Source organism: Pelodiscus sinensis, chromosome 11 (genome assembly GCF_049634645.1).
Source record: "Pelodiscus sinensis isolate JC-2024 chromosome 11, ASM4963464v1, whole genome shotgun sequence".
NCBI lineage: Eukaryota > Metazoa > Chordata > Testudines > Trionychidae > Pelodiscus > Pelodiscus sinensis.
The window spans coordinates 3070126-3084455 of record NC_134721.1 but is presented as its reverse complement, the minus strand read 5'-3'; the positions used below and the strand labels follow the sequence as shown (position 1 = coordinate 3084455).

The 14330-nt window shown below is 45.0% G+C and overlaps 1 protein-coding gene across 8 annotated transcripts in view; it reads right to left on the bottom strand.

Moving 5' to 3' along the window:
• Window positions 1–14330, bottom strand: part of PTPRG (protein tyrosine phosphatase receptor type G) — a 660588-nt gene that overhangs the window by 165973 nt on the left and 480285 nt on the right. For all 8 annotated transcript variants that reach the window (XM_075938459.1, XM_075938461.1, XM_075938460.1 and 5 more), the window contains exons 7-8: window positions 7306–7463; window positions 858–1050 (exon numbers count right to left, since the gene is read on the bottom strand). In XM_075938459.1, coding sequence (XP_075794574.1) covers window positions 858–1050; window positions 7306–7463 — 351 coding nt within the window. The remainder of the gene's footprint in view (window positions 1–857; window positions 1051–7305; window positions 7464–14330) is intronic.

The following is a 14330-nucleotide window of genomic DNA, read 5'->3' as shown; positions in this document are numbered from 1 at the left end:
ACCCCACTCCTTCTCAGAGGCCCTGCCCTGCTCACTCAGTGGAGATGTGGTGCTGAGGTAGGAAGAGGGGGAAACCCTGACAACACCATCCCCCTTTTTCCCCTCCCCTATCATGTACAGCAAAGCAGGAAGATCCGGGGGGGGAGGACGAGGCAGCTCCAAGGCAGAGGGCAGGAAACCATGGCAGCCGAAGTGCCAGCACAACATAATCTCCCGGCCAAACTAGTCAGGATCGTCTGTCAGAGGCTCCAGGACCTACCAACAGATCCCGATCGATTGGTCGGTGACCACTGCCTAGAAAAAAGCGGAACATCGAGGCACAAGGAGTGAAACTGGTGAGTGTATCCGAAGCAGACCGACAGCCTGGAAGAGCGTGTGGCTGTGAATACTCTTTTCCAAACAGAGGGCCATCTGTCTCCGGCAGCAGCAAACACTGGCTGCACTACAGGGAGGTGGAAACACACACTGAAGAAATGAGTTAGAGAACAACCTCTCCACAAGAGGGTTGGTCTATGTCCTGCACCCAAAGGTCTTATCACCTCATTCTAAAATTCTTGGCTATATTAAAAAATCCTTTATAGAAGTTCCAGATTTATCCAGTTTTTCTTTGAGTCCTGCCAAGCTCTTGGATTTCTTGTGGCAATGAGTTCCACAGGCTGACTGAATATTGTGGGGGAACTCAGTGATTTATAACTCAACTAAAACATAATAAAGCAGAACTAAAGTGTATCACTAAGTCTTGCTATATTTCTTTGGGGAACCTCTAGTCCAGTAATACTTAATTAAAAGCCCCATGTTAAAAAAAGAAAAAAAAAGATACATCTGTCATTTGGCAAAGGCAGTGAATTCCAATCTACCTTTGGAAGCCTCTGTGCCAAATGGATTTTCTAGGATGTCCATCACGTCATGGCTCCAAGCGTCTTTCACAGCAGACTTGGACACCACCCTGTCATTCAGACGCTGCTGCGGTCGAAAGTTATTCCTCAGATACTCCACAGACTTGACGTGATCTTGCTGTTCTGTGGTAAAGATGGAATAAAACGCCTCCAGCTGAACGCGGCCATCAGGGCAGGGAAGACAAAAAAAAAAGAACATTAATTAGAAAAACAATGGGGTGAAATCTGGTTGGCCGATAAGCATGTGAAATAGCAGGAAATGCTGATACCGAGACTGACACAGGAAAGCAACCAATTGTTCTTAGACTCTCTTGTCTTCAAGCAGTTAGTATGTGCCCAGACAACCCTTCCTGCCTATCCCTCCTTGCTTATATTATGTTGTTTCTTATACTGGCATACTCATTCATTGCTCGCAAAATCTTTCTTCTGCACATAGTCCCTGCACTAATACTGAGGGATGACTTTTAGGTAGGAGATTTCATTGATAGATTTCCAAGCCTGGTACAAAGGAAGGTCAATAGCATCACTCGGAGAAACAGAGACACAAAGTGACTTGACCAAAATCAATGGGGTATCCAGGACAAAAACCAAGTTCTGATCCCTCATCCAACGGTGCGTCCCCTGGGCCACGCTGAGTGTCCCCTTTCTCTCTCTGCCGTTGTCTACAAGAGACAACCCTAACCATGCTCCTGGCGTTTATTTTGTGTCATGTGCTTAGGTGCATTTAATTCTTTTGTATTTGCTGCAAGAGAACAGGTTGCTGCTTCCTATGCGGCTTGCAGAGCCGGGCTATTTTTAACTGTAACACATTCATTCCTAAGATATAATTGTAGTTTAAAAGAGCATTCCAGTAAGGAAAAATACCGGCAGGCTTCACTGAAAAGACTCAGTTAACTTGTTTGTTCAGTTGGCTGGTGAGGTCAATGCAGCATTTGTTCACAGCTTGTTATCTTTCAGAACTAGGAAGAACGACTGAGCAGGACAGCTAGGGATGCCAGGCACCCGGTTTTCGACCAGAACGCCCCGTTGAACAGGACCCCTCATGGTTCCGGCCAGCACCGCTGACTGGGCCGCTAAGAGTGTAGTCAGCAACGCAGCGGAGCGAAGGAAGCTCCTGGGAGCGGCCGGCGTGTCCCGGTGGCCTCTTGGTGCAGGGAGGCTCCAAGCACTGGCTCGGCAGCACCGACTGACCAGAAGCTGAGGCCAATGGAAGCTGTGGGCATGATACCTGTGGGCACAGAGCTGCCTGCTTGCCCCAGGGCCTAGGAGCCGGACACGCCGGCCTCTTCCGGGAGTTGTGTGGCGACAAGGCAGGCAGAGAGCTGCACCACCCACCGGGAGCTGCCGGAGAGAAGTGCCACCTGGCTGGAGCCCTCGCCCTGAACCCCCAACACGCAGCACCAGGTCAGAGCTCACTCCCAGAGCCTGCACCCCAACCCCTGCCCCAGTCTGGAGCCTCCTCCTGCAGACCGCACCCCAAAACCCTGAGCCCCCTCCCACGCTCCAAACTCCCTGTCTGCACCCCAAACCCTTCGTCCTTGGCCACACCCTGGATCCCGTACTCCCAGCCAGAGCCCTCTCTCCCTCCCATACCTCCAACACCCGGCCCAGCCTAGTGAAAAGGAGCAAGGGTGGGGGACAGTGAGTGACAGGAGGAGGAGGAAAGGAGCGAGTGGGGGCGGGGCTTGGATAAGGGGTGGACATGTGAGGGTGTTCGGTTTCGTGGGATGGAATCAGCAACCTGAAGCACACGGCACAAGGAATCTAATCCTGCCCTCCCTGAAGTCGGTGCTCTGGATTTCGGTGGGAGCAGGGTCTGTCCCAGGGACTCGAGTTTCTCTTGCTGCTTCATGCCATGCCGTAGTTTGAAAGCTCGTCCTGCCTCCTTCTCCGTAAGTGCATTTACACTAAGAGCGACAGAGAAGGAAGTGACAAGTCTGAGACATGAACTAAGGACCCAGGGACACACACTCAACCCTATTACGTTGTCAGCCGTATCATCGCTGATTGCTTCTCTCTCAAAAAAAAAAAATCCAAGAGAAGCTTAACAGACTGTCCAGGGTTGGGACTGGCCTCTGGGCGCCCACGGACATTACTTAATTGCCCTCACAGATCAGTGCTCTGGAAAGCCCCCATCAGTGCCACTGGCTGGGCTGCCCAGTCTGCCGCGCTCTGTCGTTTCTAGCTCTTCCACTGACACCGGTATGGTTTCTTCTGACCACTTGGGCAGGCCCATGTTAAACGGGCCCACTTCACTTCAACAGGGAGCACGGCTGGGCTACGGACGTGTCGTCGGCCCGCCACGTGAAGACAAAAACGTAGGATTCTTGCCACCGGGAGCATCCCACAGACCGCTGGAAAAGGGAGGATGGCAGGGAGGTCTCGTGCATCTGTTACCCTGCGTCTGGCAAGGCTGTAGCCAGGCTGGGGACTTAGAACCAAGTCGCAAGAGACATCATCTGCCCTCGGATCAATACGCAGCTGGCACCTTGCACCTGTACAACCTTGAGAGGACTGGGGAAACTGAGGTGGAGAGGGGGGCGTAGCGCACACTGACCAGCTCTCACTGACCCTGTGTTATTTACTTTATGCAGAGAGCTTCCACAGGGAGCCATTTCAGCTCTTTTTTGCAAGGCTGTGGCTATCCATGCCCTTTCAGAGATGGGCATTTCCGAGCAAGCCACAACGGCGATCAAGAAATTCATGTGCCCTCATTGATGCAGGCAACTGAAAGATGCCGGAATGAAGGCTGGGGTGAGGGAGGTGCCTAGGCTTGTTATAGCTCAGACGCACAACTACAATTAGCCAGACTGCAGCATAGGGGCGTGAACGGGTACCAGTTAAACGGTAGCCAGGAGCAGCAAGCCGCCCGCGGTCGGGAGCTGGCAGAGGCAGGCCCCACTGGAACGTCTCCAATCCTGCACCATGGACTTCCTAACTAGCACTCTGGGTAGTGCCAGTCATGCACAAGCTACATCTTTGGGCCTCAGATGACGAGGGGCCTCTAAACACAAAGAAATTGCTCGTTTTTAGTTGCAGCCTCGGCCTATATGCAAATATGCAACTTGATTATTTCTATTTTCATTGTCCTTTCTGTTCGAATAAGACACCTTTTTCTTGGTAATGCTATGGGGCCTCAAACTTGACATAGTTTAGGGACTCTCAACATGTCTTAATCCGGCCCTGACTGGGGAAAGCTAGGCAGATCAAAGGGCGAAGAGACTATTACCCTACACTTTGCTTAGAAGAGAGGAAGACGGGAGAGAAACCACATGGGTCCTTCTATTCCCTTTTGGGCCCCGACTCTTCAAAGATTTATGCACCTTCTTAACTGTAAGCACTGGGAACAGTCTCAGGCTGTGTCTAGATTACAACCCTCTTTTGAAAGAGGGATGTAAATTAGACAGATCAAAATTGCAAATGGAGCCAGAATTTGAATTTCTCGTGCTTAATTTGCTTAATCCCATGCTTAATTTGCAGAATGGCACGTTCTTTCAAAAACGGGTATTTCGAAAGTGAAACTGCCGTCTAGACACGGTTCTTTCGAAAAAACCCTCCTTTTTTGAAAGATCCTGTACTACTCAAAAATGAGGTTTACAGGATCTTTTGAAAAAGGGGTTCTTTTTTCCTGAAAGAAACACTTATAAATGGCTTTCAAAATACCCTTTTTTAAAGACTGCGCAGCCACCATTATGCAAATGGGGAAATTCAAATCCCAGTTTCATTTGCAATTTTGATCTAATTTACATCCATCTTTCGAAAGGCGGATGTAGTTTAGACATGCCCTCACTGAAGTCCATTGGGTTACTTGCATTGTATAAGGTCCCCAGAGAATCGAGAGCCTGCATACCAACTGCTCATACTCAGTTAAGCCTTGACGCTTCTACTTTCATGACATTAACCTGGCTTTTTAAACCTTTTAAAAGACCTTTTCCACTATTTTCTTCTTCCAGGCAACCTTGGCGAGGAGAAACTGCATTTGAACTGCTGCCCTGTCAATTTTCACTTTCCTTCTTACATGCTGATAGAAACCCCAAGTTGAAATGATTTATTACGAAAATATTATCTAACACAAATGAGCTATTAATTGATCCATCGCTGCTGGAAGAAGAGAGGAAGTGAAATTTGTGCCCTTCACGGAGAGCGAGCGCTCTAGTTCAAATGAAATAAAAAAGCTCTTAAGGCACCATTTTTGAGCAAGGAGGAAAGTGATCTAAAACTTGAAGTCACATAATTATAGACGATTAAAAACCCGATGTGTCCAGCTTTGTAAGTGATGGATATATAAATGGCAATTAAAAATACTAACTCCATTACAATGGCAATAGGATACTCTGAGCTATGCATTACGAGAGATAATGTTGTACTTGGGACCACGGATGGCACTTAGCTTTCCAACGCATTTGCGGGGTGACAGGCCTTGTCCTGCTTTGTTGTCTAATTATAAAGCGAGCTGACAGTGATGGAGCACGAAGACTGAAAGAGAGAAGCCGCCACAAATGGGCTCACTTCAAAACTGTCAATTTTACAGCAAGATACTTGGGAAGGATTTTACTGGAACTTCGGCAGAGCTTAAATCATATCACTTTTCCCATGAGGGATTACAGATGGTTTCCTATGGTTTGCGATAAAGTTAAACTACGGAAATGAATTAGACAGGGCTGCTTCTATAAAAGGAACAAATAATAATTACAGCACTGGCCAGGTTGGAACCTACATCCAATGTATATCCAGTGCATGCTGCAGGGGGAAATAACACTATTATTCCACGTTTCCTGTTAAACTCACATGGGAAGCTTGTCTACACACACAAGGACTATTTTATCTATGGCATTATAGGCAGTGCAAGCCCCGTGTGAGGGCGGGACATATAGGTATCGTCTGCACTCCTTGCTGTATTTGCTTTACTCACCTTCGTCTGGGATATTGCAGATTATGTAGCACAAATTGAAGCTCTCTAGTCCGGCACCCTCAGGACCTGACCGGTTCTGAACCAGAGAATTTGCCAAAGCACGGGAGATTAATATTACCTAGCAGAGTTACCAGCAGCTCCTCTGCTTACTGGGCTCTTAGAAGTCATGTAGGAGTAAAAAAGAGCTAAATAACAGCTCAGAACACTGACAGCCAGGACTGGTGGTTCTAAACAAACTTTACGGGACTGCAAAAAACTTGGCCACACCCATGATGCGTTGACATCTGGCTAACTAAAATCATGCTGGACTATGGATATTGCCGGACTAGAAAGGTTCAACCTATATGTTTATTTTATGACTTTTAAACCCAACTTTGTACTTCGGGATAATTTAAGCACTGTACCCAGATATATAGACACCTGTCCCTTAAACTGTATATTACATAATTTTAACATTTGTCTATGGAGTGTGTATACTGACTTATTTACATTTACTTCTAGGTAGATTCTTTGTTTTTACCAGAATAGCTTATTTTACAACAGCTTTCAACAACTGAAGCAAAACAAGACAATGAAAGGAGAATCTGACTTTAACAGGAAGCCTTTCTAAAAAGAATTGTTTTAAAATGCCAACACGTTTTTAATAGTTAAACACTTGACTGTATATGTTCATTTGTTATTGCAGGATTCCGCTCAATACAAGTTCCAGTCATTGCCTCAATCTACAAGAAGAGATGTGATGTGATAGTTTTCAAGATTTGTATAAGCTCATAACGGCAGCTTCACTAAACTGTAACAACAATTAAAGATGGCAAATTAATGGGAACATTTCTTGCGTGGTGTAATTACTTCAAAGTACTAAATACATGTCCATAGAAAGTTACTTAGTTTACTTCCAAAATAAACTTTCAATTTAAAGGAAGAAAAAAGGTTTCTATGTAAATATTTAGAGGATAGCTTAACTTTATCTTTAAAAAAAATTAGCTACATCATTAAAAGGAAGTCAGGTTTCATGTTGTATTATCTCCTTAAGTTTGATGGCTCATGTTCAGAAACTATATATATATATATATATATATATATATATATATATATAAAAACACAACCTCTAGTATTTCCTTTTTTCCCCAACAGATTCTTTTTGGTGTCCTCAAAATTAAAACCACAGTTTTTGAGTATTAGGGTGCCACACAGCATCCTAAACTTGAAATAAGATACGAAATATCTTATTTTGAAATTCTGCATATCTACACAGCGCCAAATATTGAAATAACGTGCTACTTCGAGCCATCCCTTAACCCTTGTGCAACAAAGTTTACCAGGATAGCGAAATAGTGCACCTGTTATTTAAAAAAATATTTTGAAATAACGGGCAGCATGTGTAGATGCAGGATAGCTATTTTGGGATACTGCCGGTATCCTGAAATAGCTGTACAGTGTAGACGTACCCTTAGTGGGCAAATCCAGATAGAGCTCTTACGGATGGCATAAGCTTACCTGGTGATAAGAAATGGAAACAGGCCTGCGAAAAACTATCCATTCCACAATCTCGCTACATGGTGGAGTTGTCAGAGAACCTGTATACCGATAATAACTCCCCAATGATGTGGGCAGAAGGTCTCTCAGCACAAAGGGATCCAGAAAGGTCTCTTTCTCTGTAAGAAAAAAGACAACTAAAATGATTCCTGTTTTACATGGCTTTAAAACAGGCATCGGATTTAAAATATGCAACAGTTATGATTAATTTAGTCACAGATACAAAACCCATGTCAGAAAGCTTCCTTAAGAGTTATTATTTGGTTTTGAAAAAGACACCCAAAACTTTCATCCATCTTGGGCCAAACATCAGTGTTCAATGTAGCAGGCCTAGCAAACGTGTGAAGCACACTTGTTTTTCCAACGGGTTTCCCTTTTTTAAAAACGTAGGAAAGAATAGAATATGGTTTTCAGCATGGCAGGAGAGAAGAAACTCGTTAAATTGCCATTCAACTTTTTAGACCATGGAGTATAGACCCAAAAAACACTATCGGTGGTGGGTGGGTGGAGCCAATTCATGTGACATCGTGCTCTCTCTTGGCCAGTTGGAGAGCATCACGTAACATACTGGTCCCACATCAAACAGTTGTTCCAACCCTGAAATAAGGCTAGTTACATTACACATCATCTCCCTCCTGGTGCAGCTAAGAATGGGAACCAGAGCCAGGTTGCCCATCCACTTTCCCCGGGGAGCTGTTGGGGCTCTGGGAATGAAGAGGAAGGCAATGTATAAGTTGGCAGAGTTATCCTCATCGAGTGAGCCTTTGGAAATGTTGCCCCACTCTTTAATTTGTCTCTATTAATAGGTAGCAAGGTTAAAACAAACAAAAGGAAGTTTTTCTTCACACAGCACACAGTCAACCTGTGGAACTCCTTGCCAGAGGAGGTTGTGAAGACCAGGACTTTAACAGGGTTCCAAAAAGAACAAGATAAATTCATGGAGGTTAGGTCCATCAATGGCTATTATCCAGGATGGGTAGGAATGGTAGCCCTAGCTTCTGTTTGTCAGAGGCTGGGAATGGGTGACAGGAGAGGGCTCATTTGATGATTATCGGTTCTGTTCATTCCCTCTGGGGCATCTGGCATTAGCCACTGTCGGAAGACAGGACACTGGGGTAGATGGACCTTTGGTCTGACCCAGTATGGCTGTTCTTATGTTCATATGTTACGTTCTTAAGAATTAACGAGGAAGTTTCTACTGTAATCACATTTTTCTATGCATCATTTACATATATACATAAACACCCTTCTAAATTGTACTCTTCACAGAGAGGAGGTTGGACTTGATGTGCTAATATATCTTTTCTATCTAACTTCTGTGAGTCTCAAGAGGCAGACAGGCAGGTAGCTAGGCAGCTGGGTTTTTCAGGTCTATTGTATAGTCACATAAAACAGATCTCACCATGCGTAATTCACACTGTCAAAAGTGACCCAAAGCCAGTGGCTCGCAGGGCTTAGGACCTTCACGGTTCAACAACATTCAAAAAAATAATATGCAAGAGGCGCCTCTGTGTTCTTTGTGGAATTCAGTTGTTTCAAGACCCCTTGTTCTCGCACCTCACAGACACCGTTTGGAGGAAAACTGACATTCCTTCACCTTGAAATCCAAACAAATACATGGTCCACATTCAGATTCGCTAACAGCTGCGCTTTTGTAACATTGACGTTTGGGAGCGTGCCCCATAAAAGAAGGAAAAAGCCATGAGCAGCCACTGTTCCTTTGCAGTTATCCCCTGCCGTCTGCATGACTAACAATCTGCACCTCTCACTACATCTATGGAAAAGGTACCAATAGGCTGCTTAAATAAGTGTTTTATGCCTATGGGCTCTCCAACAATGGAACTTCTCCTTTACAGAGAAAACATATCCTTCCTCACTTCCGCTGCTGGGCTCTGTCTTCTCTGGACGTTAGGCAAAAGTCCATATTCGGACGGACCCACAATAGTGCTTATCTAGTTTCATCAGAACTAATGAGCTACCCCACTTGGCCGTTCTGGTGGGGTTTCTCTTGGCTTAATTGGCTGCAAAGTGACGGGTAAATCTGCTGAAATAGGCGCTAAATTAGAACGCAGAGAGGCAGTGTTAAAAAGCTGCAGATTTCAATTCTACTAAACCCCCCAGTTTTCTAGTGGCCTTGATCACATCAAAGGAAGGTATATATATATCCCTGAGCACCGTTCCTGTAATCATATTTTTCTGTGCGGCCGATGAAAGATTGTAAATATGCGATGCACTGTAGGCATTTTAGATTGTGCTACGTAGCCACAACAGGTGTGCAATGTCTCTGAAGCATTCAGTGCTCCAAAATATGAATAATGCTATTCATGTTAAAGCAGATATGCTAAAAGAGCAGGATGGTCGTTTCCTTGAGAAAAAAAGCAAAAAAAAAAAAAAAAAAAAAAAAAAGCAGGCCACATTTTTAACCTTTAAACCAAAGCATTATCTCTTTATGAAAGAAAAAGTTTGTTTTTAAAAATAGAAATGGTCAAACATACCATTGACCAAAGTTCAAAGGGGACTCTAGCATGCGATTATAATAATTGCTGTGCTTTTCCCCGACATCCACATTTATATGCATACCATTTCAAATTCCATTTGCTCATTTCTACACATGAAAATCTGGTCAGGAAAAACTGGGGGTTCAGTTTTAGGTTCTGATTTTCAAATGCAGACTGTATACCCCCAAACCCACTCCTGCACCCTCCCCCCGACACCCTACCTACTTAGTGCATGCAACTGCCTGCATAAAATGAGGTATTTGCACAAATAAATTGGCAGTTATGGAACCTACTGGCCACTTGGACATACACATAACAAATGCATTGAGATGAGATATGTTCATAAAATGTAAAAACGGTCAGGCCTACATTCACCCATTTTAAAGTCTTTAGTTATAATTAACAGCCTGAATTTTTGACATCTTTAATCTTTTGTTAGACTGTATGAAAATCTGTAAAATGCTGGACAAATGTAAACATAAAACAACATGCAAGTATGGCATATTCCTTTATTAAAGTAGTACTGAAGAATGAAGCTCATATTCATTCCACTTTCAAGGATTTTTGTGCCATATGCTGACAATATTATATTTTAATAATTAATTGTTCATCAAAGGAACAGAAAAAGAACAGGGATGCTAAATTCAAAGTTATTCAAATTGCAAAAATGAATAATGTATGACTTTTATATTAAATACACACTGTATTAAGTAGTCTACATTTCATCCAAGTCTGTCTTTCATTTTTAAACATTTTGAACTACAACATGAATAATCAACCAAGGGAAGCTTATTTAGACAAAGAAATACCTTATTTGAATGCAAACTGAAAGTATCCTACTATGATTAAATTTTGGTTATCAATTAGGCAGATTCTTTTAAACGTCTGGAAAGTCAAAGTCAGCTGTGAAAGAAAAAATTTCTGGATGAAAAACGTAGCTTTGCTAACACACAGTTGAAGTGAGAAATGACATAACCCAGCGGTTTTCAAACGACGGGTTGTAACCCAGGACTGGGGGGTGGAATGTCAGGCGGTGGGTCCTGTGGCTGTGGGGGGGGGGGGGATCAGGTGAGCGGTGGGCAGGGCTACCTCCCTGCCTGTCCTGGCACCACAGACTGCACTACACTCCAGAAGCAGCCAGCAGTAAACCCGGCTGCTAGGTGGGGGCGCACAGGGCTCCACACACTGCTCCTGCTCTGAGCACTAGACCTGCACTCCCACTGGCTGGGAACCTGCTGCCGGCTGCTTCTGGGCACAGCATGGTCTGCAGCCAGGAGCAGTGCTGTTAAATAACGGTTAATTAGCTAATCGAGTAGCCAGGCTCTTACTACATTTAAAGTGCAGAGCCGCAGCATGGTTAGCTCCCGGGACCGGTGCAAGTCAGGACTGAACAGCCCTGGCTCACGCTGGCTCCGGGACCGCTGCGGCTCTGCCTTCCCTGCCCCCCACTCCCACACTATGGAGACAGTTCTGGGGGGAACCAGCTTTTAAGACGGCTCCCCCCAGCGCCAGCTCCTGCTCCCCTTCCCTTGCTGCCTCTGATACCGAAGCAGCAGCGGCAGGGAGAGCGAGTAGTCGAGCAGTCACCTGATTAGTCGCTTACATCCCTAGCCAGGAGAGGCAGGAAGTCAGTTTTAGCACCCCAGCTGAACAGAGGACCAGGAGTCAAAAATTTTCAATTGGATCACGAGAAAAAAAGTTTGAAAGCCACCGACAAATATTGTTGATTTTTACTTTTTTTAAGCTCCCACCGGTGTTGTAAATTTTCAGTAATAATTCCTAAGATTAAAACAAACAGAACATATACATTAGATTAAAACCATGGTACACCCACATCTTGAACACTGTGTTCAGTTGTGGTCACCTCATCTCAAAAAAAGAGATATTGGCATTGGAAAAGGTTCAGAAAAGGGCAACAAAAATGATGAGGGGTTTGGAACAGGTCCCATATGAAGAGAGATTAAAAAGATTTGGGACTTTTCAGCTTAGAAAAGAGGAGACTAAGGGAGATATGACAGAGGTCTATAAAATCATGACTTGTGTGGAAAAAGTGAACAAGGAAAAGTTATTTACTTAGTCCCACAATATAAGAACTAGGGGTCACCAAATGAAATGAATAAGCAGCAGGTTTAAAACAAACAAAAGGAAGTTTTTCTTCACTCAGCGCACAGTCAACTTGTGGAACTCCTTGCCAGAGGATGTGGTGAAGGCTAGGCCTTTAACAGGCTTCAAAAAAGAATTAGAAAGATTAATGGAGGTTAGGTCCATCAATAGTTATTAGCCAGGCTGGGTAGGAATGGTGTCCCTAGCCTCTGTCTGTCTGGAAATGGGTGACAGGGGAGGGATCATGTGAGGATTTCCTGTTGTGCTCCCTCCCTCTGGGGCATCTGGTATTGGCCACTGTCAGCAGGCAGGATACTGGGCTAGATGGACCTTTGGTCTGAACCAGTGTGGCTGTTCTTATGTTCTTAATACAGGATAATTAAAATACTGGAAGATGCTAATCTGATTAATTGCATGTGCTATATTTTAATAACTTCATATTTCATAAAAGCCCACTAATTTTATATCCAGATGCACCCTATTTGGCTGAAGAACCACACAATTATAAACATTTCTCAGTTTGAATGCTTTAATTATGAGACAAGAATAGTATATTTATTTGCACTTTTAGCACAGAGATGCTTAACTTATATAATAATTATCATAACTGCACTATCTACATAGTAATGCAAAGATGCATTTAGAGAGGCATTCCTTGAAAGCTGGCCAGCTTTGCTTTGGATAAATAGGCACTATTTTCAGTACTCTCTGTTCTTCCCTATAATTTCTCTAGGAACACAACTAACACTGCGTAGTTGTCTAATTACACAGAGGAGTATTTTCAAAAGCAACTAAGTGATTCAAAACCCTAAGTCCGTTCTCATATCATTTCAAGTCTCACTGAAAGTCTGGGGGACTTAGCCGTCTAAAGTCCAACTAAGTCACTTTTGAAATTGGGACCTAGCCCTGGTCTACGCTAGGGAGTTATTTTGAAATAACCCCCCCTTAGTTCGAAATAATCAGCGGAGCGTCCACACTACCAAACCCATTATTTCGAAATAACGGGCTGGTTATTTTAAAATCTTTACTGCTGCTTTCCCCAAGGAATAATGTTGACTTCGAAATAGTTATTCTGAAATAGCTGTAGCGTGGTGCTCTGGTGCTGCTATTTGGACATAACGACTCCCCAGAATAATTCCAACTAATTACTTCCCAGTGCTTCCTGGGGCTGTAAGTTGAGGTAGCGCATCCACGGTAATGAAGCCTGCCTCGGACTCATTTCGAAGCTTCCCCGTATTAGTGACACGCTATTTCGATTTTGTAAAACAAGGAGTTATTAAGTTGAATTTAGTTATTTTGGAAATAATTTCCCTCGTGTAGACATGCCCTTAGGGCTCTAAATCAGTGAACTGCTTTTGAAAATTGCACCCTCGTTTACCACGGCTACATTACTAAGTGCAGCTAATGTGAAGTGCAGACTTATTTTTATCCAGCGTCAACCTACCTATCGCCGAAATGCAGGACTCAACGCTGGAGGGGAAGGCAGCATCTCTTGAAACCGCCGAGACTGTCACCGCGCAGCACAGAACCGTGCTTCTCAACCTACTCATCCTTGCGGGATGCACATGCAGCCCACAACGTGTTTTCTGGGCTGAAGGCTGAGAACCACAGTGATTCCCACACAAGCCCTTCTGCCCAGAGACTGCTCCGCCGAGGGGGCCAGGAGGCAGCGGAACAGGGCATGAGGCAGGCAGCAGGGACATTGGACTCTGCTCTGCAGAGTGGGCGGCAGAGACCCCAACCATGGACACCACTTCATGGGGACCCCCAGCTCTGACCTCAATGTACCCTGGTCCCCACCAGCACCGTGAAGCCAGCTGAGGAGACTGCACAGACATTAGGGGTACTGACCAACTTTTAGAGCCGGGATGGCACGAGCCATTGAACTACCCTGTAAAGCTGTGGCAGGCAACCTGCGGCCCATCGGGGTTGTGTGTGTGGCCCAGGAGACATCTTGTTGACTGCTGCCCACACGCAGGGTCGCCACATTCTGCTGGTTTCTGTCCATGTTGCTTTTTCCTACCAGTGTCACTAAGGGAGGAGCATGTGATTGCTCACAACACTGACTGGCAGAGCCGTGCGCTCCCTCGGCACCTCCCGCAAATCCCAGGCACGCAAGTACAGTGAGCAAAACCGCCCTGTCCCGGGAGACTTGGCTCCGACACTCGTGTGGTCCACTGAGATGAGGGACAGCCTCTCATGCGGCCCACTCACTGGTCTAAGTTACCACTTCAAGTCAAGGGATGCTGCAGCCCCCCACCCCCGAACGCCGCTCGTTCCAGCCCCTATGCCTGACATGCCAAGCAATACGAGCAAAGTGCAGCCCCTGTCCAGCAGGGATGGAAATCGTTGGTGAAAACGGTAACCGTGTAACGGCTGAAAATC